Source organism: Seriola lalandi, unplaced genomic scaffold (assembly GCF_002814215.2).
Source record: "Seriola lalandi dorsalis isolate HSWRI2012SDOR001 ecotype SW California unplaced genomic scaffold, Sedor1 jcf7180002054898, whole genome shotgun sequence".
Classification (NCBI taxonomy): Eukaryota; Metazoa; Chordata; class Actinopteri; order Carangiformes; family Carangidae; genus Seriola; species Seriola lalandi.
This window is the reverse complement of record NW_019525450.1, coordinates 753,585-775,861: the sequence shown is the minus strand read 5'-3', so window position 1 is coordinate 775,861 and position 22,277 is coordinate 753,585. Positions and strand designations below refer to the sequence as shown.

General features: G+C 40.1%; 1 protein-coding gene across 4 annotated transcripts in view; it reads right to left on the bottom strand.

Annotated features, from left to right (window-relative positions):
• znf536 (zinc finger protein 536) overlaps window positions 1-22,277 on the bottom strand; it is a 241,165-nt gene that overhangs the window by 9,823 nt on the left and 209,065 nt on the right. Inside the window, exon 8 of one of the 4 annotated variants that reach the window (XM_023429722.2) lies at window positions 13,601-15,353. The exons of the other annotated variants lie outside the window; for them this stretch is intronic. Coding sequence (XP_023285490.1) covers window positions 15,199-15,353 — 155 coding nt within the window. The 3' untranslated portion in view covers window positions 13,601-15,198. Of the gene's footprint in view, window positions 1-13,600; window positions 15,354-22,277 lie in introns of those variants that run through there. 4 annotated transcript variants of the gene reach the window in all.

Here is a 22,277-nt window from a genome sequence, read left to right as displayed (position 1 = left end):
CCCCAGCCCAGTGTAATTATCTTATCTCTACCCACACGCACACACAAACACATACACACTCACACTACCGGAGGTCAGTAACGATGGACTTCTCGATCTCTCATCTACTTTCCCTCCAGGTCCAGGCTGCTTTTCTTCATCTTGTGTTTTTTTTGGTTTTTTTTTCACATGTTTTTCTTCTCTCTTTCCCCACTGTTATTTCACTATATGTTCATGTAGTTCTCAAAATAAAATAATAATTTATTGGGACTATTGTTAGCTTACCGTTACATGCACATAGATTACTATCAGCTGAGTCTGGGAAAACATTTTTCTCGAGCTTGGATCGTAATAGTTTCTTTCTTTTCTTTTTTTCTTGTCTTTGTATTTGACAGTGAGAAGTGACCGGGAGGACAGGAGAGAAGCTGTTACTGCATCAAAGTTGTAACTTACCAAAAAAGCTCTTATACTGAATGGTTTTGTGGCCATATGTGACAAATACACTGCATATCTCAGAAAAGTTGTCGTGTCGCCTTTGTCTTGTGCGAGGAGCTATCTTAGGACTGCAACAGATGGCAGCGCTGGCATCACATGGCATTTAAGGACGGCTGCTTTTGGTTGGATGCCAACTCGCTGTTCTTGGTCTTCATGTGCCTCTGTACGTGTGTGTGTGTTGCATTGTGTTTTTCGTGTGCGTGGGTTTGCACATGTACACATTAAAACATTCTTTCATCTATGTCTTTATGTGTGAATGTGTTTTGGTAAATGAGATTATATGTGCAATCTGTGTGTGTGTGTGTGTGTGTGTAAGTGTATGTAAAACATACAAGGCGGAAAGCGAGAAACATGGGAAAACACGATCAGTTCAGCAGAAGGTAGAGGGTTTGTGTGTGTGTTTGTGTGTGTGTGAGATGCAGGACGGTGACTTTTTTCTGTTTTGAATTCATGAAACACATCAACATTTGACAGGTTCCGTTTACAGAAAGACACACACACACAAATGTATCTTAGGGAAAGTTCAGTCAGGAAAAGGGGTCAGGTTTTTCCTGCATAGAGAATCGTCAAATTTCGTGCCGCCTTCGCCCTCCGCCTCCTGACAAAATTCTAGTAGACCTACTTGTTTTCTCGGTACTCGGTGGATTTGACGTTTGTAACTGCAAATGCGGCTGTACGCCGCTACGGCAATGCAGTGGCGCAGTAACGTAATCCGTGCATCAGGCAGAGCCATCCAAAATCGCCAAAGAAGAAGAAGATTGCGAATGCGCTGGATTTTCTGCCTTCAGAAGGAGGTGGTCACCTGATTTTGCGGCTCTTCAAACACATGAATATTATCTCTTTTACATCTAAGCACACCCAGCTGCTTGAAAAGTTACATCCCATCGTTTATGTTTTTTTTTTTCAGAAATGTCTCAAATCACAGATTATTTTAAAAAGAGTCTAATATTGGGGAAAAAAAGTGAATAAATGTTACTGACAAGATATGGTTTATATATATGTATTATATGTATGTATTATATATATATGAAATTATGCAACATTATCCACCACCTCAGCTGTGGATGCCTGGCCCTCTTCAGTCAAACCCTCCGACCAGAAGTTTCCCTCATAGGAAGACGTCCCAACCTCCAACTCTCATTCCTCCACCTCCTTCATATTGGAAGCACCCAATTCATCTGATCACTTCCTATTGTGATCTACTTCCTTTCATTTCTCTTTTAATTCTCTCCAGATTGAAACACATTAATCTATCCATACCATATATTACACAGTAGCATACAAATTTAAACCAAGTGTAGAGCCGAAGCTCATAAATTAAATACAAGTTCGGGATTATTTAAGGAAGCTATTAATGTGACACGGCAAAGACAGAATAAGACATACAGAGAGGCATGTATAGAGGTTGTAGGCAGAGACACAGATACACACAGAGGGTGTGAGCAATTAAATGTGCTAAACCATCTGTCCAATAACTTGCATGGATGTATGTGGTTGTATGTGTTGCATGTGGTTACGTATCTGTTTATTTCACAAAAATAGCTGAACTTCGTACGAGAGCTGGGCAGGGCATCATCTGTACTGCTTCATTTATATTTATCATATGTATGTACTTTAAGTTCTAATATGTAACTTTTCCACAGTAAATATCTATAAAAGACTAGACCTAAGGTATGTTATATTTTTTTTTTGAGTTGCGTTCTTACATTATCCCAAACATTTCCAGAAATCCTCAAACTTAGAGAAATATGTGATTTTAATCATGGTAACGGTCTGTGTCATTTGGTCGCCTGTCAATGACGTCATATCCTCTATGATCATGTGTTAGTGTTGTGGTTGGCTGCCAGAAGCTCAAAATGGACTTTTTATCCAGTTTTAAGTCACATTTTGAAGATACACTTTTTACACCTTGGTCATTTGAAACTATATATTTTAACCAGATGAAAGATTTCAGTGATCTTATGTCTGGATCTTAAGTTTTCAGAGAAAAAAAGCCAGGCAAATGTTAGACAGCTCAGCTCCAAGCTGCTCTGAGACATCCTGTTTCAGCTGAAGAGCCTAACTGATTGCTTTATTCAGTGTTTCTACCAGTTCTAATCATCTGGTGTGTTTGTTATGGAAAGGAGGACACCTCTGCGGATAATTCAGCTGCTAGTAAAAACCTCCTGAATGTCTAGATCAGAAGTTATCAGAGAAACAATTGAAACAAAGATTAGTAGCAATCTCAGCTCCCAGCCTCTCCCTGCGTCCACCACACAGCGTCGGCAAAACACTGACTTTTAATGTGAAAATTCTTTATTCAGTGTTTTTACCAGATTCTCCGGACACTAAATATCAGTTTATTCTGAATTCAAATATCCTACACACAGTCCAGAAAGTGAAACTGAAAAGACACCGGTTTCTAAAACAGGGCAACGATCCAAAGCAAAACTCAAGCAGAAGCTTTCGGATCAGCCCTCACAGTCCCTTAACACGAACATTATTGAAAATCTGTGGGGAGATCTTTAACATGTTAGGTGAAAGGCGGCTTTTAAATATCTGCGAACTTGAAGTGATCTGTGGGAAGAGTGGGTGAAAATTCATCAACCATCTTCGAGCTGTGATATCCGCCAAAGTGAGCACTGCAAAGTAGTGACTTAGGGTGCCCAAACCAAATACTGTTTCTTCATGTATTTATTTGTCCTCGAAATAACAAGCAAGAGAGCATTAACAATAATTAATGTTATATAAATTTTCCCGGGGGTGACCAAACTTTTGCATACAACTGTAAAAAAACCATGAGTGATGCATAGATCAGAAACATAATTCCATTCATATGTATATTATATATTATATTTATTTTGTTTTATTTCATTTTTTTTATTTTCACCAGCCCCAACCCCCTCCAAAAATAAATACATTTACATTACTTCAAACAGCCTGAAGGGAATTTATCCTTCTCTCGACTTCCTCTGATGAATTAAGAGCATTTCCCTCAACGAGCTGGCGTGTTGATGGAAAATTGGCCTGAAGTTTGGGGAATAACAATTTGGTCTGTTTCTAAGCTTAACTAAAGAAAACCAACACACAAATAACACCAAGGGAGGCACTTAAGGAGAGGAGAGGAACTGCGGGGGGAGAAGGGGTGAGGGGGGGAAGGAGCTCTTTCAGCATCAAAGCCAGCTAAAACGTCCCCACCAGGGACCAGGTCCCATGTTAAATACTGAACTAGATTATTAATTGCTGTACCAGTAGGACCTGTTAATAAGAACCCAAAATAGCAGCTCCTTCCTTTCTGTCTTCATCTCTTGTTCTATTTTCACTTCTTTCTGGAGTCTTCTGTTGTTCCTTTTTATGCTTCTGCTCAAAGTTTGCTTCACACTCACTCACTCACTCACTCACTCACTCATCTGTGTTCGTACTCAGTCGATGACTCAGTAACATTGTGACTCACACTCATTCATTGGTTCACTCTCTCTCACACCTATTTACTCTCATTCACTCTTCCACTCATACCTTCCACCGCATACTCACTCACTCACTCACTTAGTAACTGACATTTCACTCATTCACTGAGTCATGCTTTCACTCATCCCTCACTTATATCTACTTACTATTTTCTATCTTTTACTTGGCCACACAATCCATTTACATTCCACCACTTACATTTTCTTTCCCATGCTCACTCACTTGTCCACTCACTAACACTCAGACATACAGTATCTTCTTCCCTCAGTCACTCATTCCCTCACATTATCATTCATCACATGAAAAGAAAAACAAAAACACTACTTCAGTCATGGTTTCCTTCACTCATCTGTTTGCTCACTCACGTGTTCATTAGTCATACGGCTTATCCTTTTAGGGTTGTGGGGGGGGGGCGGGAGATTGGACACTGATTTTGAGGGTCAAGTACACACTGGATGGTCACCAGTCTATCACATATAGAAACAAACACACACATTCATGATGTGGGCAATTTAATGAGAAGTCAATTAATCTGCATGTCTTTTGATTGTGTGTGTGTGTGTGTGTGTGTGTGTGTGTGTGTGTGTGTGGGGGCCACAGTAGAACATGCACAACACAGAAAGGCCCCCGGCCGGCTCTGATAACCACCGCACCACCGTGGTTAGCACCTACCGCTAACCACTCACTCACTCACCCAGTCATTTGTATCATGTTAGACTCATATTGCCTCATTTTCAACCGCTCACTTATCTGCTCACTTGTTCACGTGCCCATATGTTCTTGCTTGTTTTACTGTAAGTGAATGATTTATGTTGCTTTACGCTTCATACACTCATTTACTCATATTATCAGTCGAACTAACAAACACTCTTAAAGTCATGTTTTCCATCACTCATCTGCTCACTCCCTCACTCAGTCTCCATCTTTGTGTGTGTGTGCGCGTGTGTGTGCGTGCGTGCGTGCAGACTGGATACCCAACTTTGCCTCGTGTCCTCAGAGTCCCTGCTGAACTGAGGGACGCACAATCTGCTGCTGACCTGTCACTGTACACAGACGATGGATGCCCGACTGCATGTGTGTCCGTGTGAGAGTGTGTGCACGCGCACGTGTGTGTGTGTGTGTCTGAGCAGGCTGTCATCAATGTTTCTCAGCAATGAAGAGAAAGAGAAAAGGAAAAATGGAAGGCGGTGGGGGTTGATAGATATGCCGGCCACCTGCCTCTCACTCACATTCTGACACAAAGAGCATCGGCTGCTCTGCTGCATTAATCATCATGAACTTCCTTTGACCTCAACACTCAGGGACAACAGAGAGAAAGTTAGAGAAACAGCTAGAAAACACAGAACCATGCAGGGAGGGTAAACATTATAATTATTTACAGTATAAATACGTATACCTGTAGTAAACTGTAAAGGAATGGAATCAAACACTCTGAGGACTCAAGGCACCAGAACTGATCTATAAGTTAAAGCAACACTGTAACTGGAATATCTTCCGTTTAACTTGTTATCAGACACCACTGAATTTGTGCACAAGCCCAAAATAACAATGTGACTGTTCTTAATTTTCATTTTATTAAACCCATATCCTGTTTTTGAAAGATAACTCTTCATATTTTACAACCAAAAAGTCAGAAAAAGACACTGAACCAAAGTTATAGAGGCACAAACGTGAGATATTTCCGTTTTTTTTCTTCTTTTTTTTTTCTCTCCATGGCATAAAAATGAAATATAAGATGAAATATAAGGCCTGTATTTGGACACACTGGAGCCATAGTCACAAGTCTAATCCAGTTCTGTGTCAACAGCTGTTGCAGTGATGTGGGGATCCTGCTGCTCTGCACGGATAGAATCAGGACATCTAGAGCAGTGGTTCTCAGGACTCCTAACTGACACAGACTAGACCAGGGACCACCATCAGAGTTTTGCCTTTAAATGTTAATTACTGAAAGTGTTTGAAACCCATGAACATAATTGTCATACATTCTTTTACCGTGTCATTTATGGATGGAATTATAGTGAAAATAAATTCTTTATTATTTTTGCTGGGGAGCCCCATCTGACCCCACTTTGAGAACCACTGATCTACAGCTTTCTATCAATGCTTTAGTAGGTGGACAGAGCTGCTGCTCACGTGAACGTCATATGATTCTCTCTGAAAAGCAAAACTGCAAAGAAACATTTTGAGACAACGTAGTGACTTGAGAAAGTAATTGAAGGTTTTGGAAAGAGGTTAAGCCATATTTACGTGCTTACTGTAAAAGACTGTGTCAGCTGCCACATGTAAATATGTCAAGCTGTGTAAATGTGAAGAGTGATTTTTAAAGCAGCATGTAAAATAATAAACAGATTAGGTTTTTGATGCTGTTTCAAATGTATTTGTTGATTTGTTTGTTTTCAGGAACAACTTTTGGAAAACAAATGTTTTTCACAAATGCACACTTTGCTTTTTTAAAACAACAAAACAAAACAAAAAAACATTAACACATAATGTTTAGAATATGTGGCAAAAATGAAAAATGAAGTGTCATGGTGACCTCTTGTGACCATGGAAACATCCATATCAATACGATTATAAATCTGTAAATTGTGTCCCCTAAAAGTCACAATGATGACATTGCAAGATATTCCCGAAACCACAAAATACTTAAGTCTCAGGACATTGGACGGACAGACAGACAGACAGACAGACAGACAGACAGACAGACAGACAGGCAGACAGACAGAAGCAGCCAGGAAGCCAGCCTCACCACTCGTGCCGATCATGTATCAGTGTTTGCTGGTAGCGGTTGTAAGTGAGACGAGCTGCAGCTGAAGTACGGCAAGTGTTATCAACATATAGACTTGAGTGCTGTGTGTGTGTGTGTGTGTTGGTGTGTGTGTCGGTGTGTGTCAGTGTGTGTCACACTGTCTTGGCCAGGTGCTCCTCAAGGACTTGCAATTTGTCCAGAGGAACGGTTAAATAAACACCACCATCATGAAGCCTCTGTGTGTGTGTGTGTGTGTGTGTGTGTGTGTACACGCGTGTTGTTTCCTGTACCGCAGAGCACACACAAGAGTTTTCACTGTCTGAACTTATCATCTCCTCTGCGGATGCATTTTGTGAGGCAGGTAACATTAGCACTTTTTCACAGAGATCAGCCTGTAAACACGATCAACACTTGATCATGTTTTGCATTTTGCGAATGTGATCCTGCATGCAGAATAATCTAACTCTGAATTATCTACCGAGGAGCAGAAATCCCTTTAGATCCAACCACCACAACTTTTTAAGACCTCTCCCTGTAGAGCTGTTATTTATCCCCTCTCATAAGCTCTCCCCTCTTTTTTTTATTTATCTCTCCTTCTCCTCCTCCTCTCCTTCTTTTTCACTTTCCCTACTAAAAGTTTGGGGGGGGGGGCTATTTGTCTGCTCTAAGTGAAATCACTCAATTCTTTCAAGAGAAGAGACTTTGGAGACCCGGTGGTAACCGAGAGAGAGGAAGAGAGGGAGAAAGAAAGCATGTGTGTGAGAGTGAGAGTCCACCTTCCAAATAAGTTCCATTAATCATGGGCCAGAGTCTAATGTAACTAATATTTTACAATTAGAGGAGACAAGATGGAGCTGGGGGCCATCTATCTCCCTTACACCACATGATCATCGATTCATAAGAGCTGAGGAGAGGGAAGGAGGGAGGCCGGAGGACACTAGTCCTGCATACAGACACACACACACACACACACACACACACTGGCACACATGCAGACGTTAGCACACCCACATACATAAGCACAGATGCTTAGCAGGAAACAGAAGGATGCATGAGAATGAGGGGACAAGCTGTCACATTAGCATTTGTTAGTATACGATCTGCTTAAAATCAGAGGCTGCGACTCGGTTATTTCTCCTTATCGATCGGTCTATTGAATCATTTCTCCATTAATTTATTAAGTGTTTGGTTATAAATAGTGAGGAATGCTGATTAGACGCCAACGTAACAGCTTGAAAATTGTTGTCTGTTTTGTCTGAACAACAATGAGCAGAGCAGCACATTCTCACATTTAAGGTGATGGAAACAGAGAATTTTGTTAGGTTGTTTCTCTTTTTTTGGGGGGGGGGGGTTTAAATGAATTAATCACCTATCAAAATTGATGGTGATTAATTTTCTGTTGCTTGACAAATTTTGTCAGGACTACTTACTCTGTATAGTCTGTAATCATGACATATAGCAGTATTAATCCTTTGTTGCGACTCTTGGAAGGACGACAGACACATTTCAAACTTTAAGTCACAAAGAATAAGAGAAACACGATTCTTGTAAACTGATGCAGTGCTTTCATTTCACACTGGTCTTTGTTTTTGTAGAGTTCACTCTGGTTTATTGGTGTATTTATGATTTAATAATAATGAAATAATGATGTATATAAACTCAAACAAAAGGGGAATGTACACACAGGTAGTGCCAAAATAAAATAAAAAAAAACATAATAAAACAGAACTCAACTACCGAAGCAGAGCACAGTTCTGGACGAATATGCAGGTGAAAAGAAACGCCCCAAGACAGAACAGAGCGGGAGGCAGAGACTCATCTCTGAACTAACATTAAACAGAAATATAAAATGTGTTGTGTGAAAGGACAATATAGATTTAACCCTTGGGAGAAAATTAGTCTCAACAAAATGGAGAGCGCAACATAAACGTCACGGGGAAGCGAATCTATGTTCGAAGACAACAAAGATGGAGGAAACGTACAATGAAAGAATCTGATGCGTAACATCCTTTTTTGTTAAAGTGCCTTTGAGCAAGACACTGAATCCCTACGAGCAGCAGGAGTCCTGCTCTGACCCTCCGTCTGTTTGAAAATACTTAATGGTCCAAGTGCCTTGTAGCCCAAAAATGACTTTAATGAAACATTATTAATTACTTATAATTAATCATTATTATTATTATTATTATTATTTTTTATATCTTTCAGTTAGTTGATCAGTTATTGTGTCTGTAAATGATGGTTTAACTGTCACACAAATAAAACTCTGATGGAGGGATAATCAGTAATTAGATTATTTATGATTTTTTTGGGACTAAAAGTAATTAAAGTAAAACAATGTAATGTTGCTAAAACCCCACAAATTCCCAGAACATATTCAGTGTTTTTCTCTGCAGTGCAACATGCGACCCGCTCAGAGGAGCATGTCCCCGCCACCGGCTCCGCAACCAAAACCTGGTCTGCTGTGCCCTCTGGTGGAAGAACCGCTGAGCTGCGCCGTTAAGACCCCAGCCTCTCGAATGTAAAGGAGGAGGGAAAATTAGAGGCAGCTGAACAAATGAGCAGAAAGATGGGTTCATCTGCAGGTCACCATCTGCCCGACGACCAAACCCAACGCAAAGAAACTGCAGTCGCTGCAGAGCGTCGTCTTAAGCACATCAATCCACGCGTAGACGCACGCGCGCACACAGACAATTACAGGAACACGCCAGCATGCACGCACAAACATGTGCTTATACACACGGCTGCACAACATGGCATGGAGGGAAAATGAGAGGAAATGGATACTGAGAGAGAGAGAGGGAATGACAGAGAGAGAGAGAGAGGAATGAAAGACAGAGGGAGAGACAGAGCAAATGACGAGAGAGGAAGTTAAATGAAGGGCAAAGAGTGGTGTTCATCACTCTGTGAAAGGGGGTCCCTTCAAATGTTCAAATTGCTCAACTGAGCAACAAACAGCAACACACACACACACACACACACACACACACACAGACACACACCCACACACATCAGGCCGGATGGAATGAAAGATGACCTAATGTGTTCTTTAATCAGACACATGTGCTCTGTTACATGGAGACACACACCTACTGAAATGTATATACACACATATTCATGCATGCAGGCCCACACCCCCACGTACAAACACACATGCACCCAAAACCTACAGTACTCACACACACACACACACACACACACACACAGGCAAAGCAATAATATCCTGATTGTTCCTGCTTAGTCTCATATCCAGCCATTGGAAACATCCTTCTTTTGGCGATGTGTGTGTGTGCGCGTGTGTGTGTGTGTGTGTGTGTGTGTGTAGATATAAACCAGTCAAACAGTTACTTCCCCCGGATGTGAGTTTTATTGGGAACAGACTTGGGGAGATTCGTGGCATGAGGCCCTCCCACATCTGGTGCAGTGCAGCTGATCCGTTTAAAAATTAGTCAGGCATTGACCTGGGCAGCCTCCCAGCGGCTCGGCAGCCTTTGGGGTCCTGACGTTAGGTTAACACAAATACAGATTCCATCAATGCGGCGCGGATCAGGTTTCAGATGACAGGGGGGGGGGGCAATGAAACTGTAAAATATTTCCTCCTTTGAAAAGCAGAGTCAGCTGAAGCCACCGGGCTGAGTGGGGAGGAGACTCTTCGCTGGAGTTAACTTGTGATGTGTGGGAGATTTGTTGCCATTTTTACTGTTATGATAGGGAAACTGCAGCATTTATTTAGATGTGCATATCCTCACATAAACACACATAAACACACACACGCACACACACACACACACACACACACACACACACACACCCTAACCCACTATATCCTGACATTAACTGTTGGCTGCCTTTATCTTTCATAAATCACTTTTAATTAAATCTTAAGGACAAAAATATTGAAATTAAGTAAAATACCAAAAAATACCACAAATTTTGCTCCTTTTACCTTTCATTTAAGTATATAACATGGAATATATGTATATTTAAGTTATTATATGAAGCATATTGTATGACATTTTGTTAAGTGTTAAATTCATACCTACACATTACAAAGTCTCAATTATGGTTCATGACACAGACACAAGATGAAATCATATTGTTACGCTAAAGCCTAATCAATACTTGGTAAATATTTCCCATGATTCCTTTTCAAAAGAAAATCCTCGGTGACCATTTACACTTTATTCAAAAGGTTTAAAGGAGTGATAACTTCTTGTTGTTTTTTATTATAAGCATGTTCTTTGTAGTAGTGCTTCTCTGTGATGTAAACAATGACTAAATAAAAAGAGATTTTTTAAAACTGATATTTAAAAAGTCATGCTACACCCACTAACCTGTTTGTCACCATATGAAAACATGTAAAAAAAAACCCAAACAAACAGAGTTCGTATGTTTGTATGATCCCTAAGTGCCGCAGCAGTGCTGAACACAGATGAACGACACTAGAGATGCAGAGTAATCTGTGCGTTTGAAGTATGTGTTGGATATACAGACAGAAGCCTGATATTATAAGGAACAACAGAATATTGAATCCGGCAGCAATAATCAGAAGATTGTGGATTTCTCGGTTTATTTCACAATAACTTACTTTTACAGCAAATATATTGTGAAGGAAATGTAACTGTGACTGGATTCATTTTCTGTTCATAAAACAAAGTGATGTGGCTAATTTGTGTATTTAGCCACATAAACCTTGATATTGAAGCACATGGGTAAGATGTTCACTGACACACATTATTAACACATTTTTTTATGCTTATGTTTAGACTTTTACAGGACTAAGGGTTAAGGAAAGATCCTGGTCTGGTTTAATACAGAAAAAGTTCACAGTGACTTCAGACATATCATGTTTATTTCCCTTGAACTAAATCCACGATCCTAACTAGTGACGATACGCACAAAAAATCTTACTGTGATTATTTTGGCAGACATTTCGATTGCAATATGAGTTCTGATTTCAGTGTAAATGGTCATTTTTGCATTTAATTTTCACTGAAACAAATATACAAAGGTGATGATGATGATGATGTGTTTTTTGTTGGGTCATGTTTCCCTTACGTCTGGAGAATATGATATGTAGGCCGGGTCACCTCTGTAGCACCGCAATCCTTCGTTTATGGCCTGTCGTGATACATTTTACCCTTAAAAAAAATATTGCAGCTCCTGTGATTTGGATATTACACTTTATTTCGATTACTCGTTCAGTCCTGATCCCAACCTGATCTTAACCAAAGCGCTTTTGTTGCCTAAACCGCAGACAGAGCTCAGGATGTGAACCTCGGCCTAGTTTGCGCCCTAACCATCCACATCCACTGCAGTTCATAAACGTAGAGGCTTCATTCATTCAAAAAGCATCCGCCACTGAACATAATCTAACATAAATGGATAAACAGTTTCATAACATATATATATAAAGTTCATTTCTAGAAGACGGGGTTTGGCAAAGTCAAGTTTGAAAATGTGTCAATGTAAGATTTCCTTCTCTGTGATACTGACGCATGTTGTTGGATTAACTGGTCAAAGTGGAGTGGACCAGAGGAGGACAGACAAAGATCTGTGATACTGGAAGTCTGGAGGTGATCTGCTGTCATTTAAATCTCTTCAGTCCTTCTTTAACATGTTGCCATATGGGACGCTCAGAGTGTTGTTTCACGACAGCTACTTCACGAGCACCTTTGGGAGACAAAGTGGTGCAGACAGTAATTTAGCTGTGTGTATTCGACATCGTGATCACAGGCCGTGAAGCTTCGCCATCAAACTGACTGAGAGATAATAACTCGTATTGGAAGTGACGGACTACTCTCCAAACAGTTTACCCACGTCTCATCACACAGCGACACTCCAACGCAGCAGCGGCTCTCACCTTCCTGATTCTCGCTCTGTCAGAAATGAGGAAAATTAAAAAAACATGAAACAGGCCGTTGCTCTGTGACAATCTTTTTTTTTTTTTTTTTTTTTGTTTGAATACATTTTATTTTTATTATAAGTACAGTTCAGTAGTTACAAAACGAAGCATCTGCCATGAGGATACAGCAAAACATAAAGAGTGTTTCAGCTCACAAGACAGGTTTTGTACATAATATGTGGAGTGGAATGCTCATTATAGCTGGTTCAGAGGAGGAGAGAGTCCACGCGAGACTCTCGCCGTTAATCTCTCATCTTTATACCCCTGGAAAACAGAGATAGGGTCAGAGGTCAAAGCCATTGGTCAGTGCCTCCAGTAGGACAAGTCTGATTGGTTCACTCAGACCCCATTTCCAGAATTCCTCCCTTCAAACACCCTGTTGCATTTCCCTACAACCTTCACTTCTCACTTTTCATATGTCTCACTGTTATTATTTTAGTTTTAAATCCCCTCTTTTCCTGGTATATTGAAAATGAAAGAATGGTTAATTGTAATCTACATGAATTGACTTTGAGAAAAAAAAAAAATCAGAGGCTGTACTGCAGCGAAATCTCTACGAGTTGGAACTTGAGCACTGAATCATGCTGCTGCTGCTGCTGCTGCTGAAGCAGTAATGGGCCTATGTTGCAGGTCAAAAGGGGATTTGCATACAAAAAGAAATCTGGGTAACAATTTGTCAAAGCCACATACAGTATAGAGGTTGATCAAACTTAAAAAAAAAAAAAAAGGTAGTATTATATTTGGACTGTATATACTGACTTAGAATTTTTCTCTGGGTTCACAAAAAATGACGTAGAAACATTTCACAAAGCCAAGGGACACACAAACACACACCTTCAGTTTAGTTAGTTAGCTAGTTTTATACTGTATAGGTTGGGTTTATAATACTATCACAGTGCCAAATACTTCTGAGAACCAAAACAAATGAAAGAAATGAAGAAAGGATAAAAGTCCCTCTATTCATAATGGACTCTGAATACAGTATATGGGGGGCAAATATGTTTGCAGCACAGGAGACGATTGTCATCTTTTTCCTCTTTTTTTTTTTTTTTTTTAGTTTTTTTTTTGATCAGTAAATGGAGAAGGCATTAATGTACAGTACATATAAAATTAAAAATAAAATCAACCCTACATCCTACACTCTAGCACAGCTACATAGCTTTTTGTAGAAGCAATAACAGATGACTTGTATCTAAGGCTATACACAATATGTCTTTTTTCCCAGTTTTTTGTTCTTTTTTTTTTCTCATCTTAAAGTAAATACATCAAACCATTTTCAGTAGTCATTAACACTGTGCAACAATGATCGGTGGCAGTATTTTACAAACATCTGCAACACTAGAGTCCTTGAGGTTGACATGAGAGATGAAGTGAAAGGGGTGGAGGGTGATAAAGAAACAGTTCCCCCTTTTTTTTTTTGTTTTTGAGATTGTTGTGTGTTTTTTTTTTTTTTTTAATTCTTCTCTGTCAAACTCTAAAAGAATGCCAACCTTTTTTGAGAACGTGGCTGTGCAAACTACTGTCACTTCTTTGCTTTTCCTTGTCACAAATGTTTTAAAACTTTTGTTTTCACTTTTTTTAAACTACTGTATATCTCTCTATGTACATTAAGCATCTATGGCCGCTGTGATGGATGATACAGAACAAGAAAAATAGACAAAGGAAGCCGTATGGCAGGGTGAAGGCCTGTACTGGCCTGGTTATGGAGAGGGGATTTAGTATTATTAAGTACATTTAAGGGCAGTCTGAATATTCTGTCCTCTTCACAATTATCATTAGCACCACCATCATCAAAAGTCAGCTATGGGTATTTTTTTTTTTTTTTTCTTCCAGCAATACCATATAATTTCTGGAAACAAACTTGTATTGTAGATTGTCATGTGGTGCCCTGTGTGATGCATGGCTATGGGACATAAATAGTGACTCTATGACAGCTGATAGGAGAGCCAAAAGTGGCTGGTCTGACAGGAAATGTGCTTGGTCTCTGTCAACAGTCCGGGTAAAGTTGAGTTTCTATTCTACAGTAGAATACATTCCAGTACAATATAATGGTGGTCCGTGGACTTAACAGGAGAGAAAAGTCTTTGAAAGCATTTGATTAAGCACAACACTTCAGTCCTAACTAACTAAAAAAAAAAAAGAAAACAAAAAGAAAAAAAAAAAAGAAGACATACCTTTCTAGCTCAAGGAATGTATCAGAAATTGTGGGGCCAGGAACAAGAACTGCTAATCAGACAGGTAGTTTCATCAAAAGAAAAAAAAAACAAAACATTGTATAAGAGATAAGACAACAAAGACATGGGGCATTCAGACCACAGGAGACAAAACAGGAAAATTTGCCGTCACTTTGTTTAGTGTCCAGAACGCTTGCAAAAGCCATTAGGTCCATCACTTAAATCCGTCCCCAAACTTTCCTTCATATAGTTCTCGCCTTCTCTTGACTCTGACGGTAGTATGTGTTTTTTTTTTTTTTCATCTTAAATAAAGTCTTTGTTATAGTGTATTCCTTCATTTATCCTTCATCATCATCATCCTCCTCCTCCTCATCATCATCATCGCCTTCATCATCATCATCATCCTCATATTCATCCTCATCATCCTGCCTTGCTCCGGTCTGGGGGGGCCATTAGTCTTTGTTTACAGCTTGGGCATCCAGCCCCTCAGGTTCGCCTAGGTTATGGTTGTTAGGGTGGTTAAGGTCGTTGTTAAGATGGTTGGGGTCGTGGGTCAGCGCGGGGTCATGGGTCATGGGCTGGTCCTCCTCTCCCACCCACAGATGCACTACGGCCAATGAGAGAACAAGAGGCAGATTAGCACCACGGACCCAACAAAATTGACCCCACCCTGCAGCATTACACACACACACGCACACACGCACACACATACACACACACACGAACACACACACACACACATGAAAACACACACATCTTCAGCATTGCATCATACAATCAGTAGGGCCAAATGGATGGATTAGATATCAGAGACTGACAGCTTTGCACAGTGGGTGATGGCCAGTTGTGTCAAACATTACAGACTTTGAACAGGGACAGAAAAAATGAATGCACAACGAGTCTTAAAGATACTTTTGGTTTAATTTTTCCAGGTCGTGAGTCTAGGTCTCCATCCACATACAACAGAAGGGAATGGAATTTTGTTAGTGGTGCTCATAGCATTTAAAATGACATTAGCAATAGCATTTACAGTTGCTGGATACTCCATAGACCTCTCTGTTAACCGTTTGTGTAGGGCTTTTTTTTTTTGGGTATAAAGTAGTCCCTGTAAAAACTATTAAGAGACAAGTCTATGGTTGCTTTTAAAGTTTTTTTAAATCTGATTTTCACACAAGTCTGGGCTGGTGATTGAAATATCAAAGGGTATCTCCAAACCTCGACAAAATATAACCAAATGTATCAGCATGGCTAGATGCTGCTAGATAAAAGCAAGAAACTGATCGTTGTTAATTCCAGTGAACTGAACCTTATCTGACAGCTAAGACCAGGAACTGAAAAACCTTCAGCTCACAGTCTAATATCTGACGTTTGGCTTTTAAGGAACTGTCGATGACATGTGTTGTGTTGTAAATGCTAATACACTGATGGTGTGTGGTTAGTAGGCCTATGTAAGCATGCAGGGTGGACAAATTAACAGGAACACCATAAAATGAAATACATTTCCCAAGATTACCTCCAAAGTCCATATGGTTGAAATTAAAAGCATCACCTTCTTATTGTAGCACTACCGTTTGCATCATTGCGTCATTCTGTCAATCCCCGTTTATCCGCTACAACATCAAGTGTAAGTATTTGCAAGGTAAGAAGACGCTCTATATGTAAGAAAGGTCAGAAGGCCTTTCATTAGATTGGTATATCTACTGTGCAAAACTACAACTTATTTCTCCCTAATTTAAATTTTGCATCTTCGCTACACAGGAGTTTATGCTGTGAGGTTGTGAGAGCTTCCTCAGCGAGATAATCATTTCTAAAATGATAAGAGACACTAACACATTATGGTTATGACAACGGGAGTAGTTTCATACTTGTTACAAGCAAGTTGGTTGGCTCAATAAGTGTGACAGGAAGTGTGACAGTGGGTGAGAAGTGAAGTGAGTAATTCTAATAAAAAGTTTTAAGACTTGGTGACACAGGAAGAAATGCATAACTGTAATTAGGTCCCATAGCAGCGGCCACTAAATAATACAACTTGTCCCCCCACCCCGCCTTTTTCTACACTTTCATTCCCTCAGCTACTTCTTCGAAAATTATTTTGCAATAAAACACTGCGGAACACATTTGCATGTCATGTTCTTTTAAAGTGATGTTATGAATCTGACAAAACCAAATTAAAACACGGGTTTATTTGAACTGCGCTTTCACAAGGATGGAAATGGATATCAAAATGAAAGGAAGTGCCACGGTAACGGAGGGAAAATAAAGAGCTAATAACATGATAAAACATCTCTTAGATTTAACTCAGACTAATACCAACTCTCTGGCTGTCTGTGATCGCGGAGGGAGCAACCCCAACATCACTGCGCAACCAACGTTTACTTCACGTTTCTGCTTTTAATGCTCTGTGTTATTCACTTCAGATGGTTCCAGTCGTACTAAAGGGTAATTACAAATATGTTTTTTTTTTTTTTTTACTTTTACCACTGACCATTGTTTGAAAAGCTGGAACATCTAAGATGTGATTCCTAATGAAAAATGATAACAGTATAGATCATATACAGAACATTAACATGACTGGCTGTGCGGGGAAGGCTTGGTTTTTCTAGGGTTGCAGCACATCTCATATTATAATTCTTCTCTAGTAAAGGATATGAGTTCATAACCAACTTTCACCACAAGATGGCAAGCTAAGACAGTAAATAAGACACTGAACCCCATGTACAGATAGCTGAGCATACCTCTACATACATTTAAACCAGTCATTTACTGACTGATGGAGATTCAGTTTCAATATTTCTGTAATAATACCTTAAAAAAAAAATTAGAAGCTAATTTATCAAAACACTCCATGAAAACAATGACAACATTAAACATCTCTCATTTGTTCATGTCCCTGAGCTTCACTGTGCTCATTTAAAAAAAAAAAATATATATATATTTTATAGAATTAAAGTTTCTATAAAATAAAGTTTCCTTGTTTTGAAGCTTCAAAAAGTGTCTGTTCTCCCCAAGGGCACTTCCTGCCTTTGACATCCCTGTAAAGAAACTTCCTGTAACGAGCTCCAGATTAGGCCCCATATTTGATTTTCACTGTTCATTAACTAAGCCACCTGGAATGTTATTATTTAAGCACGGTGCTCCTTCTCCCCAAACAACTGCCGCTGCGAAGGGGGAGAGATTTCCTGGCCAACTTTATAGATTTAGCATAACTTCCCCTCACAGTTTTTAATTTCCCATTCGGGCAGGCGGCAGATGCACCTCACAGACACAGAAAAACCTGCCTGGCATTCATTTATCACATGAATTCGAGGCTTATCTGTTTGTTTCCTTCAAAGACTCTGCCCTTTTTCCTGGGAGCTGATGCGGCGCGCATACATGATGGAAACACGATGGCGTTATGATATTGATAAAAAAAATAAAATATATTTATATATATATATCAGTGAAGCACCGATCAAAACGCCTATATATATCCGCACCACTTTTAAAAAACAATGTGAAGGAGTAAGTGCGCCCCCCTGTGGTGCCTTTCGAGATAGCAGATGGCAGTATGGGGTGGTTATTGGGAAGGAGAGGAGACCAAGGAAAGGAAAACATATGGTGCGAGGACACACAGCTCCAGGATCCATCCACTGTTAATACATGTGTCATGCTTAACAGAATGGATAAATGAGACGGAGGATGGAACAATGGCATACCACTGCACTCTGAGCATGTGTCGGAGACCGCCTTAGGATACAGTGGACTGCGTAGTGCGTGTGGTGTGTAGTATGTGCGTGTGAATAAGTGTGAGTGTGTGGTCTCAGATGTATCACCTGACATTAATAGCAGCCTGTGAAAACATCACACAACAGGCACTCACCAAGCAGAAGCTGGCATTTTACAGCGCAACACCCTGGTATAGTGTGACACATTTGTAAAGCATTTCTCCACGTTAAAGTCAAACACCAGCGGCTGGGAAGTGCTGGTGCTCGTGCCACAGCAGCTTCCCACTTCCCACTATTCTGTCTATTTTTGGTGACATTAAGGTTTCGCTAATTCAGATTTTTTTTATTCAAAATGGATCAAACCTGCCCTCAGCTGACATTTTGTTCAACTTCAATTCAAGCTTTTTAAACTGCATCACGAGATGTTGAAATCTCCTACATTTCTCACCTAGCTCGTGCCATGCAGATTGTTTTTAAGGTTTTATTCTGCCAGGTTTTTCCCTCCACTCCGATACAGTGGGGGTGAACAGTGTTCAGTTTGACTGTCAACAGTTATTATCATGGGGATATCGTTAGCTCTGTGAAAACTTTTCGCTGTGAGTTTCGGTGAATTGTTCAGAGTAATCACAATATATAGTTTCTGGAAGGAGTTCAACAGCAGTGTGTTGAATTCTTCTGCTTTTCGGCGCTGTGAGCGCAACGACCCAGAGTCTCGTCTCCATTGTGCCGAAGTGAAGGCAGAAATTACACAGATCCAAATCTGGCTAAATAAAACCAAAGCTATCTGCATGGCTAGACATCACCACAGATCACATCATATGTTTAAGGGTCACAAAATGATGATATATTATATATTTCTGTCTTTTACAGTGTTTATTTTTTCAGATTTATGTCTGATCTTTCTTTTTTTTTTCGGAGTTGTTCTTATCTCATTTTTTCAAGCCTTTAATATAAAATATATATGAATAAAATGGAACATAGTAGATAATAATTCCTTGGTTACACTGGCATGACATTGGTAATGATCGGGTCACAAGTAGATATTGCCTCATTTTGGACAAAGAGTTAAGAGAGAGAAGAGATAAGTGAGAAAATAACAACTTCTTAGACAAGGTGAGGCGGGTTCTGTCGCATCTCCATTGAACTGGACTATAGATGATTGTCTGAATGTCTCGCATTTACTTAAAAAAATATGATAAATATCGCAGAGTGTGTCGGTGACACCTAAAAAAAAAAAAAAAAGACAGGCATCGACAGTAGCCCGGGTGCAGTGTATCATGTGTGATCGTCTCTGTCCATATGGACTTTAACAGAAAGTGAAGTGGAGCTGTGTGAACGGTCTCTGTGCCACTGAAGGTGGCTGTGGCTCCTTTGTTCCCTCTCCCAGGCTTCCGGGCCCTGCACTAGCAGAAAAGTGTTGTTCTTGGCACAGCCCCGTCACATTGTACAGCCCAGTATTTATAAATATGTAAATATGAGCGGCACCAGGCATAACACGGCTCGCTTGTATACACCAAGGAGGAGCGGCAAGGAAGTGAGCGCACACAACCAACCACCCCCCCCCACCCTTCTACACACCCCTCCCCCCAACTAAAAATTGTATTTTTAGATGGTTTTAATGAATACAGGATGTTTATAGTTACCATTCCCTGTGATTCGCACAAAAGACTAGAAAAATCCACATCCACCCTGCCACCCCTCCTCTGCACCCTTCCCACCCTCCTCCCCCATCCCTCCCTCTCTCCCCCCCAATCCCTCAAAGCACTACTAAAGAAGAAGAAGGGGTGAGGGAAGAGGAAAAAAAAAAAAAAAGAAAAGCAAATTTGTGGCGAAACGCAGCAGGATTGTTGTGCTCTCAGTCTGCTTTCGACTCAGATCCCTATTAGACAAACAGAGTGTGGTGTTAAGGTGCAACAAAGAGTGACGAAAAACTCCTGTGTGCGGGTGGAGAGTGGGGGGGGGGCACGCGTGAGAGAGAGAGAGAGAGAGTCGAGATGTGCAGCGGGTAGGTTCCTCACAAAAAGACTTCAAGGTTGAACACAATTTGTGTGTTACTTCCTTGTTTTTTAAAGTTGCAAAAATAATACAAAAGCCAAATCAATATGTGTGAGAGGTGGGTAAAAAGGCTACCTGTTTTCTGTTGTCTGTGATAATGTGTGTTTTTGTGTGTGTGTGTGTGTGTGTGTGTGTGACGACTCCATGTCAACTTGTTTTCTTTTTATAAACTCGGTTTTGTTTTGTTGCAAACTCTTGGGTCTAGTACGAGGTGATGCATATGACAGGACGAGAAGATTCAGAGAAGAGAAAAAAAAAAAAAGGGTGAGTAAAATGTAAAAAAAGAATGATTGCAGTTGGGGAAACACAATGAAGAGAATGTTAGTGGCCTCTTTCTATCTTTCGCTCTCTGTCTCCAAAACTATTTCTGAGGCTAAAAGATTGCCGGCTTGATAATACCTCCGCTGAGCAATTTAAGCCCAAACACTCTGATGCTACAATCTGTCTTCTCTGCCTGATAGCGCTTTTCTCCCCTCTCCTCTCCAAATTACTTTCTTTCATATCTAATTATATTTGCTAATGATCTTATAAGAGAATAATGGAATGTGCTTGATCTATTACCTTTTTTTTTTTTCAATACATAAATACAATGCGGGGGGAAATGACTATTGGAGACAGGAGGAAATGTTTTTTTTTTGTTTTTTTTTTTAATGTTTTTGATGAGAGGGAAAATGAAGCTGGGAGCTGCAGGGTCATTAATGGGCAATGAACACAGAGGTCATCTCTCATATTCTCTTTGACATTTCTCTCATCTGATGTGCTGAAACAATCACAACCTCATCCACACTCTCCATTCTGCCCCTCTGCCTTCGCTTTTTCTCCCTAATCTTCCAGATATCCACCTCAAGTGTCTTTGATCGTTTAATGGAAACATCTAACTTTGTTAGGTGCCAATCCAGCATCACTTGTTTAGAGTCCGGTTTTTGCGTTTAGCTTAAAACTTTCAAAGTTGAATCTTAACAGGATGCTATGATTAAGGAAATAGCAAGAGATCTTAAGTTAAAGGTCCCACATTTTATATTTATCCTGTGTTTTATTGGAGTGTTGGTCCATAAGAAGATATATTTGTGGTTTTAAGAACCAAAAACCATTTCAGTGTAGTTCTCTCAGCCTTCTCTCTGGAGCTCTACTAACAACAGATCGTTGAGCCAATCAGAAGAGAGGAGGCTCTGAGCCTTGGAACATGGCTGAGAACGGTGACTGCTTTGTTGTGACATCATAAAGTTACAGAAGTCCTGGTTTTAAGGCTCAGTTTCTGAATACAGGCTGTGTGCATTTCTCTGTGGACTGAGCGCTTTGATACTTTCACAGTATTAACATAGAACCTAGACCTGCTTTATAATCAAACAACACACGGACATCTACCTTTATACTATATGGACCTTTAAAAGATATATCATCAAAAAAAAAAAGAGATAGAAAAAAGTCTCTTGAGAGCTTCCAGAAGCTCTGTCTGGGAGTTTTGAGAGGGAACTATAAGCAGACGGGTTTTCTTCTGTGGTAACATTTAAAAGGCCTGAGCTGCAGATTGAATTTTGAGTTCAGCTTTTGTACAGATTTCCACAAAATCACACAAGAAAAATAGTAGTTCTAATTATCTTCCCCCCATTCAAATGATGGCTTTCTGGTGTTCAGCTTACACTCGCAAAATCCATTGGCCTTTTAACTGAATAGCTCTTCTCTCTCTCTGTTGCCAAACCCCTGTCCCGTCCTGTCCCTCCCTCGCTCCCTTCCTCTTAAGCCTCTTCCCCATTCTCCAACCCCCCCCCCCC